This window comes from Microtus oregoni, unplaced genomic scaffold (genome assembly GCF_018167655.1).
Source record: "Microtus oregoni isolate MIOR12 unplaced genomic scaffold, Mior012 000026F_ref0000081, whole genome shotgun sequence".
Lineage (NCBI taxonomy): Eukaryota > Metazoa > Chordata > Mammalia > Rodentia > Cricetidae > Microtus > Microtus oregoni.
This window is the reverse complement of record NW_024543085.1, coordinates 154,177-164,346: the sequence shown is the minus strand read 5'-3', so window position 1 is coordinate 164,346 and position 10,170 is coordinate 154,177. Positions and strand designations below refer to the sequence as shown.

The 10,170-nt window shown below is 46.5% G+C and overlaps 1 protein-coding gene across 1 annotated transcript; it reads left to right on the top strand.

The window, feature by feature from the left end:
- The first annotated feature begins 1,292 nt into the window (after positions 1–1,292).
- On the top strand, positions 1,293–5,235 carry LOC121463247 (AF4/FMR2 family member 1-like). Its single transcript, XM_041675364.1, is given in 4 exon segments — positions 1,293–1,313; positions 1,526–2,822; positions 2,952–5,072; positions 5,075–5,235. Coding segments are annotated over 4 exon segments (3,600 nt in total).
- Positions 5,236–10,170: the final 4,935 nt, after the last annotated feature.

Below are 10,170 nucleotides of genomic sequence, written 5' to 3'. Positions count from 1 at the left end.
CCATGAACCTAGTGCTGGCTTAAAGAAGGGCTACCCATCCCCCACATCAAAGGAACCCAATGGCCTCTGCTCTGAGCACCTATCTTATGGCTGGTTTACCTGCTCAACTCCAAGCTTAGGTTCCTGTGTGCCTGGGAGGGTCTGAGGGTTGTGTAGAGGCACTCCATAGAGAGAAGGGAGCAGCTGACCTCATTTCTTTTCTTGGGTGGAGTCACATCTATACTGTTCCTTAAAACAGCGCAAATGTAAACGAGGTGTAAACTGCCTTCACATCTCATTTAGGGAACAGATGAGCCTTGAAATGCATTTCACAGGCACAAGGGCTGCTGGGGAACGCTTAGCAAGCTGGCGCAGTCTCGCGGTACAGTGTTGAGCATTTGCTCCTCTTTCCGAGGGATCCAGGATTATTTCTGTGTTCTGACTGCTGGCCGGGTGGGAGGGAAAGGGGGCAGGGTATGAGTGTGGGAGGAAGGAGGGAGTTGCTTCTCTGGTCCTTAAGACTCCTTCCTTTCTCTGTGTGCTCAACTCCTACACATCTGTCAAAACCAGCTTAGCTGTCACCTCCCTGTACAGCACTCATGCTTCCTGATTCTCATTCCTTTCTCCTCTAGACAGACGCTGCACTTGACTCCTTCCCTCTGTCCTAATTTATCATGGCTGGCTCTATAGGATCCCTGCAGGCTAATTCTTGATCTCCATAGTGGCTTAATCATGTATAAAGTATGTGTATGTGTGTATTTGTGTGGTATATGCACACATGTGCATGCAGCGTACACATCCATACACACACATGTAGGAGCTAGAGACAGATGTCAAGTGTCTTCCTACATCCCACCTTATTTTTTGAGACAGGGTCTCTCACTGAACTGGAAGCTTGCTATTAGGGCTAGACTGGTTGACCGTTGAGCTTCTGGAATCTGCTTGGCAATGTTCCACAACCCTTGAGTTACAGATATGTGTGTCTATGCTAGGCTTTTGAACGGGTGCTAAGGACAATCTGAGGTCCTCTTGTTTTCACACCAACTATTTTTATACACTGAGCAGTCTCTCCTGCTCCTCAGTAATCTTTAAGGAATGAATGTGAACCGAAGTAGGAGAGATGGGGAGACTACAGCATAAAGATGCCTCTGTAGCAACTAACCCTTCTGCAAACACCTCCCCGGAAATTCAAAAGCTCCACATACTTGAGTCATAAAATGTGGGCATTTGGGGCCAAGTGGGGGTGGGGTGAAGCTATGGGCGTGGCTTGGCACGGAGGGCGTGGCCTGGGCCTGGGGTATTCTGGGTGGCCAATGCCGGAAGTTGGCAAATTGGTAGCTGGCAGAGCCAGGGGCACTTGGCCCACAGCCTGCACGCGCCAAAGTGTGGCCTGTACCATTGGCTCCCACAATTCTAAAGTCGAACTCTCTTGTCCCTGCATCTCAACAGGTCAAGGCAGGTGACACAGACACCCCAGACATAACTATAGAACCAGAGAGCCTGGAAAATGAGCACCTTCTACTGACCGCCATTAATTGCATTCAAGGACATCAGTGAAAATAGTAACCTTCTTCGGATTTGAGAGAAGGAGAGAGGCAACCAAGAAGCTCACCCGGAGAAAGAGGTGTTTGCAGAAAAGATGCCACTGTTTGGAGAGCCGTACAAGACTACAAACAGGGATGAGTTGTCGCGTCGGATACAGAACATACTAGGAGACTACGAAGTGATGAAGGAGTTATGGAGATCTATGTCTTGTACTCAGTGTCCAAATGGTTCTGAAGACAGCCAGGGGAAGCCGAAATATCCTTCATTTCATGACAAGGAGAGCCTTGAATCCAACTCCTGTTGCACGCACATCTACCACAAGCTTTTCGGTACTTCTTCTGCCCGTGGATCACCTTTTGTTGGTAACATTAGCCACAGTTCAAAGATGGCACCACCAAGGATGGAGCCAGTGCCAAGTCTCCATGCCAAAAACTATGGTCCACCCGACAAACAGCATCTGACTCGAGATCGCCTCAGTCAGGAGGGGCACTCTTCAAACCACAAAAAGTGTGACCGCAGAGCTGATGGTGACTCAGCTCCGGCTAAAAAACTCTCACCCTTAATCTCCCCTGTGTCCCATTTGTCCCCTGTACATTCCAGACTGCAAAGAACCAGCAAGGTTTACAGCAGCAGTAGCACTAGCAATAAAGGCTACTGTGCGGACGTGTCTTCCAAGGACCTGAAGGTGAAGGTTCAAGATAACGCGACTCCTCTGGACACTTCTTCCAAGGACCTGAAGGTGAAGTTTCAAGATAACGAGCCTCCTCTCGCCAGTTCAGTGGTTATTATGAGACTGGGAGTGGCCTCTTCTCAAACGTTTCCACCCCCACCCCTTCCCTCAGAAAGTGTTGCAATGCAGCAGAAGCCCATGACATGTATCTGGCCCACGGACGGTCAGAATCAGGCTCCCAGTGAGTCCTTGGGCCTGAAGCCGCCACTGGAAGACAATGGTCAGCAGAGCTTCGAAAAACTGGATGTAAAAGTGCCAGCCAAAGCCAAACTCACCAGACTGAAGATATCTTCACAGTCGGAGTCGGTGGAGCAGTTGTTCTCCAATGAAGTCCGCTGCATTGAGGAGATTCTGAAGGAAATGACCCATTCGTGGCTCCCTCCTCGGACAGCCAAGCATAAACCCAGGACGGCCAAGACCAAGCATACACCCAGTACGGCCAAGTCATCCAGATCTCCTTTCCCTACAAAGGAGCCTCTGCCCAATAGTTCTGCAACCCAAAGCCAAAATCAATACGATCCGGCTTCCAAAATTTATCCCAATTCCCAGCAAAAAACATCCACACTCGGTGCGGACCTGCAGCTCAGTGATAGTGAAGAGAGCGACACAGAACAAACTACAGAGAAGCTTCCATCCCTATCTGCACCTTCAAGCGATGCCCAGATTCTCCCCAAGCCGGATCCCAATTCCCAGCAAGGAACATCCATACTCTGGGAGGACCTGCAGCTCAGTGATAGTGAAGAGAGCGACACTGAACAAACTGCAGAGAAGCTTCCTTCCCTATCTGCACCTCCAAGCGCTCCCCAGATTCTCCCCAAGCCGGATCCCAATTCCCAGCAAGGAACATCCATACTCTGGGAGGACCTGCAGCTCAGTGATAGTGAAGAGAGCGACATTGAACAAACTGCAGAGAAGCTTCCTTCCCTATCTGCACCTTCAAGCGCTGCCCAGATTCTCCCCAAGCCGGATCCCAATTCCCAGCAAGGAACATCCATACTCTGGGAGGACCTGCAGCTCAGTGATAGTGAAGAGAGCGACATTGAACAAGCTGCAGAGAAGCTTCTTTCCCTATCTGCACCTCCAAGCGCTGCCCAGATTCTCCCCAAGCCGGATCCCAATTCCCAGCAAAAAACATCCATACTCTGGGAGGACCTGCAGCTCAGTGATAGTGAAGAGAGCGACATTGAACAAGCTGCAGAGAAGCTTCCTTCCCTATCTGCACCTCCAAGCGCTCCCCAGATTCTCCCCAAGCCGGTGGTGTCAGCACATTCCAGTAGTGCAAAGTCGGAAAATAATGGTGAAAACCGCAACACTGACCAGCTACACCCTGAGTCCAAAGGCTCTCCCCCCAAGAGTTCCAGCAAAGCCGTCCAGGATCCCACTGAAGGGCCCCAACCTGAGGAGAGGAGCTGCCAGAAATCCCCTGCCCAACAGGAGTCCCCACCTCAGCGAACTATTGAAACCAAACAACCCAGAAATCCTGCCAAGGGCTCTGGCCAGGTGGAAAGTAAACCAGGACCCCTGCCTTCTGTATCAAAAAAACAGACTTCCAAAGACAAACCCGAGATGAAGGCAAAAGGCAGGGAGCCTAAGCCTGAAGCTCCTATGCCCAACCATCAGGCAGCCGAGCCTGCCCCTAAGGAGAAAAGGAAGCACAAGGGTTCCCAGGCTCCCTCAGGCCCTCAGCTGTCAAAGGACAAAGCTCTAAACAGGAACTCTTTCACTCCACCCCACGGTGGTAGGGGCTGCAGTGGTGGCAGCAGTGGCAGGTCTAGCCACTGCCAACAAATTGCAAGTGTCCGGGAAGACGGTCAAAAGAGAGACACCGAATTGCTCTCACCGCTCAGGGACTCTTCACTACCAATGAGTTTGGTAGAGAAGATAAACCTAGATCACCTCACTCGGATTCCCCAGCCCCTGGGGAAGGGTGGCAGCCCTAGGAAAGCAGAAGACAGGCAGCCGCAAGCAGATAAGAAGCAAGACTCTGAAAAGAGAGACTGCAATGGCTCCAGCAGACTGAGCAAGAAGAGAAAGGGCAGCGACTCAGAAAAAGACCGTGCCAGCAAGAAAATCAGAAGGGAGAAAGATGTCCAGTCACATTGTACTTCTTCTTCCTCTTCCCATACTGAATCTTCCAAAACAGAGACGTCCAAAATGCCTTCTCTGCCACCTGTGTCAGCCTCTTCCTCCTCCCAGAAGTCAACCAAAACTGCAGGCAAGAAGCCAAAGCCGGATGCAGACACCTGTGGTCAGGACCCTCCCAAAAGTGCAGGCAGTGCCAATGCCAATGACAAGGACTCTTCTGTTCCCAAGCCCAGAAAAGTGCCGAAAGTGCAGGCCAAGGGCTCGGAATACAAAGGGTCTTCTAGAGAAGCCACAAACGCGTTCCTAGTGCCTTCTTCGCCAAAGGGTAACTGTAAACCAGGGAAGCCACAAGTGAAACCTTACATGCAGAAAGCTGACTTTTACATGAAGGAAGCTCAAAGGTTGAAGTGTAAAGCAGCGGCAATGACGAAGAAGATCAAAAAGGCCTTCAAGTATTTGGAAGCTGTCCTGTCTTTAATTGAGTGTGGGATGGCCATGGAGTCAGAAAGCTCAGTAAAGGCAGCGTACGCTGTCTACTCAGAAACTGAAGACCTCATTAAGTTCACGATGTCATTAAAATCCTTCTCGGATGCCACGGTGCCAGCACAAGAAAAGATATTTGACGTTTTATGTTTACGTTGCCAGTCACTGGTGAACATGGCGATGTTTCGCTGTAAAAAGGACATAGTAATGAAGTATTCTCACTCTCTTGGTGACCACTTCAACAATTCTTCTCTCTGCACAGGTATTCCGTCCTCCCTCTCCCCAGTGCCTTCTCCTGCCAGATCTGTCAGGTCCCAGTCAAGTGCTGGTGGGATGATGGCCACCGTCAGTGTCCCAGTCACCATCCAGAACAAGACCTTTGCCTATTTCACCATCACAAACCACCTCCTTAAAGCCTTGGAACTCTGGGAACAGTCAGAGGCCCTTACAAATGAGAATAAAAAATTCTTTGCTCAGCTCAGCACAAAGGTGCATATCTTGAGCCTCAACAGCAGCCTGGTGGACCTGGTGATCTACACAAGGCAAGGTCTGCAGTGGCTGAAACAAACACCCAAAACTCCCTAAAACAGGCTGGGATTACTTGACGCTTGAGCTGTCTTTGCGCAATTGGAAACTTTGATCTAGTGTAGACCACTGTTTGATGGCGACGACACACTCAGGAAGTGAAGCACCATGATGGTCAGAATTTTTGCTCACAAGTGCTGTGTGGCTATCGGTCGGATACTGGTTAGCAGAGTGGACGGTGGAAAATGACCTGCCTTTCCTATGGAAGGACGGAAGTGCAATGGAGCCTAGCTAGTGACCTTTCTGGTTGTTTTCTGTTTGTTTGAACAATAGGATACAGGTTGCCAATGAAAGGACAAGAAGCAGTTTCTAGTATCACAGCAGATACCTGTCATCTCAGTAGCCACACGAGTTTACTTCCAGAAGGAACTTTTGTTTTTGTGAATAATAATTTTTGGTGAAGGATTTTATGGATATAAATATATATTTTAAAGAAAACATTGTTTAATAAATTCTAATGACTTTTAATGAAATGAATAAATAAATGAATAAAAACATTGACATATTTGCTGTGGGACAATGGTCTTTTATCCTGTCACTTGTATTATTTTTAATAAAATGCTGATTGGCCAGTAGCCAGGCAGGAAGTATAGGAGGGGTGACCAGGCAGGAAGTAGAGGCAGGGCAACCAGAACAGGAGAATTCCGGGAAGATGAAAGAGGCAGTCTACAGTCATCATCCAGACACAGAGGAAGTAAGATGTGACTGCCTCACCACAAAGGTACCAAGCCACGTGGCTAACACAGACAAGAATAATGGCCTAATAAAAGCTATTAGAATTAATAAGAAGCCTGAGCTAATAGGCTAACCAGTTTATAATTGATGTAGGCCTCTGTGTATTTATTTGGGACTCAACAGATGTGGGACCTGGTGGGACAGAAACCTCAATCAAGTCAACAGACATTTCAAGCCAGTAATTTTCACTGTAACTTTTATTCCTGCTGACGAGTTTTCATAATGCCAAAAGGTGCTGTGCACGCTAACACAGAAAAGGAGAAAAGTAGTCATCAGTCTTGCCCAATTCTGAACACTACGAGCGGCTCTGGCGCCATAGTGGCATGGTTATTGTGGAACAACCAACCATTTTCTGATTGAATTTAAGTCCTGCTCAACAAGACGAAATCCATATCTGGCACCAGTGTCACACCAAGAACCTGTGTTTAGTCAGGTCATAGACAAAGAATAAGAGATCATGAGATACGTAGCTCTAAATGGGACGTCTCATACCACAATTCCTCCTCCCAATGCTCTGGAATCATTTTTAAAGAGGGGGTAGATGGATACAAAGAAATAGTGTCTTCCTGATACAGCAAGATAGTTGCAAGTATAAGCCACAGCAATTTTAGCAGCACAAGCCCTGTGAAAGAGTTCTGTAATTGGCTACCAAGTACCAGGAGTCATCCCTGAAAACATTATATACACACAACACTGAGTGGACCCAGCAGGCTGTGTTTATATGTTTGGATATATAATATGCATTAATGTGTAACAAGAATAATTAGAAAAAAGGAGGTCATGAATTTAAGAAGGGGTAATGAAGTGACACTCAGGAGAGATTGAAGGAAAGGAAGATTTTATGATTATGTTTTAATATAAGAAATAAGAATTAAAAGTGAAAAGAGTGTTGCCCTTAGTAGGTTGACCCCTAGTAAGTTGACTATACTTCAGTGGAAGGTCACACATGCATGCATATACAAGAACCACAAATTGGACCTGGTAGGTAAAGTACAAAGAAGATACAAAGTTGCACCAGTAGGGAAAGGAGGATGGATCTGGGAGGAGTGGGTTGGGCAGTGAATACAATCAAAACACACTGCCCAAATTCTCAAAGAACTAACTTAAAAAAAATTATACAAAGTTTTAAAGGCTCCTAAAGAATTTTTTTAACTGTTTCTGTAATTCCATGTGTCTTCAAGACACACATGTACACAAACCTCCAAAGCAAGCTTCCTGAACAAGATCAGTGTAGAAGTTAGGGAGGTTGAGCATTAATAGTCATGTGTTATTCCCTTCTATGACAGGAGCTGAGATTCCACACTGATGATGGTTATGTCTCCATCATGTATACCAAAGTGATGGGTGAGCTCTCCTGGTCTTTGCCCAGTACTAAAGGCCAATGTATTTACAGTCTCTGGATACTGCCTGATGATGGTTGGATATGTCTTTATATATATAACAACTCATATGTTATATGCTTTAAATTAACCAAAGCAAGGAAGAGGCCAAGCTAAAACATAGCAAATCCAGCGTGTTAGCCATGGTGCCCTCAGAAAGTCCCCATGGATGAGACAGCAGCATTCTGTGGAGATACAAGAGTGAGACTTGTCCCAAACGTGAACATTGAATAAATGGGACCTACTGAAACTGAGAAGCTTCTGTAAAGCAAAGGACACTGTCACTAAGACAAAAACGCAACCTACTGACTGGGAGAAGATCTTCACCAACCCCGCAACAGACAAAGGTCTGATCTCCAAAATATATAAAGAACTCAAGAAACTAGACTGTAAAATGCTAATTAACCCAATTAAAAAATGGGGCACTGAGCTGAACAGAGAATTCTCAAGACAAGAAGTTCAAATGGCCAAAAGACACTTAAGGTCATGCTCAATCTCCTTAGTGATCAGAGAAATGCAAATGAAAACAACTTTGAGATGTCATCTTACACCTGTCAGAATGGCTAAAATCAAAAACACCAACGATAGTTTTGCTGGAGAGGTTGTGGAGGAAAGGGTACCCTCATCCATTGCTGGTGGAATGCAAACTTGTGCAACCACTTTGGCAATCAGTGTGGCGGTTTCTCAGGAAATTCAGGATCAACCTACCACTGGACCCAGCAATACCACTCTTGGGAATATACCCGAAAGATGCCCTATCATATGACAAAAGCATTTGTTCAACTATGTTCATAGCAGCATTATTTATAATAGCCAGAACCTGGAAACAACCTAGATGTCCTTCAATGGAAGAATGGATGTAGAAAGCATGGAATATATACACATTAGTGTACTATTCATCGGTAAAAAAAAAATGACATCTTGAATTTTGCATGCAAATGGATGGAAATAGAAAACACTATTCTGAGTGAGGTATCCCAGACCCAAAAAGATGAAGATGGGATGTACTCACTCATAATTGGTTTCTAATTATAAATAAAGGACATTGAGTCTATAATTTGTGATCCTAAAGAAGATAAATAAGAAGGTGAACCCAAAGAAAAACATATAGTTACCCTCCTGGATATGGGAAGTATACAAGATTGTTGGGCAAAAAATGGGATCTTGGGGGTGGGGTGGGATGGGGGTAAGGGGAGATGGGGAGAGAAAAGTGAGAAGGGGAGGATGGGGGGAACTTGGGGAAATGGAATGGTTGGGATAAAGGAAGGGTGGATATGGGAGCAGGGAAGCATATATGTTAATCAAGGCAGCCATCTTAGTTTTGGCAAGAGACTTAAACCTAGAGGTGCTCCCAGATGCCCAGGGCGATGTCCCCAGTTAGTTCCTTGGGCAGCTGAGGATAGGGAACCTGAAATGGCCCTATTCTATAGCCATACTGATGAATATCTTGCCTATCACCATCGAAGATTCATCTGGCGATTGATGGAGATAGAGACAGAGACCCACACTGGAGCACAGGACTGAGCTCCCAAGATCCCAATGAGGAGCAGAAGGAGGGAGAACATGAGCAAGGAAGTCAGGACTGTGAGGGGTGCACCCACCCACTGAGACACAGGGGCTGATCTATTGGGAGCTCACCAACGCCAGCTGGACTGTGACTGGAAAAGCATGGGATAAAACCGGACTCTCTGAACATGGCGGAAAATGAGGGCTGATGAGAAGCCAAGGACAATGGCACTGGGTTTTGATCCTACTTCATGTTCTGGCTTTATGGGAGCCTAGCCAGTTTGGATGCTCACCTTCCTAGACCTGGATGGAGGGGGGAGGACCTTGGACTTTCCTCAGGTCAGGGAACCCTGACTGCTCTTCGGACTGGAGAGGGAGCGGAAAAGGAGTGGGGGGGGGAGGCGGACAGGAGTGGGAAGAGTGGGAGAGGAGTGGGAGGAGGGGGAGGAAAATGGGAGGCTGGGAGGAGGTGGAAATTTTTTTCAATTAAAAATAAATGAAAGAAAGAAGAAAAACCACTTCAGGTCCCAGACTTCTGTCTCCGTCTTAACTGAGTATGTCTAAATGCAGTATGCTGTTTAAATCTGTCCTGTGACCCACTGCTTGCCTGGTAAGGGTGGATTTTATACAGATGACCCAGTTTGGCTGCACAAAAATAATATAAAATAAAATAAAAATCCAATCCCTAATTGTTTCTAAAAACAGAGTTGAAAACAATCCCACTACTTATCAGTGCAGGCATAGATAAACAGTATTTGCATATGAAATAGACCAACATATCCTAATTAGAGAGATCTTGAGAAGATTGGAAAACAAAAGATGCAGTTTGGAATTTCCAGTTCAACAGCACTTAGGTAAACAGGCATCCAAAGTAGAGGAGACTGTGAATGAGTAGGCAAAGAAAATATGAGAGAAAGAACAGGCAAGGTACTTCTGCTGCCAGAAGCTTGCCTAGAGTGCACACAGCCCTGGGTGTGATCCCAGCCCTGTCTCCACCAGGCACTATGACCTCAGCGGAGGTGGAAGTAGGAGGCTCAGGAAATCGTGGTCCTCGCCATCTATACAGCAAGTCTGAGGCCAGCCCGGGCTACATTTTATATAAACTATTAAATATGAAAGCACCTTATAAAAACTTATAAAACA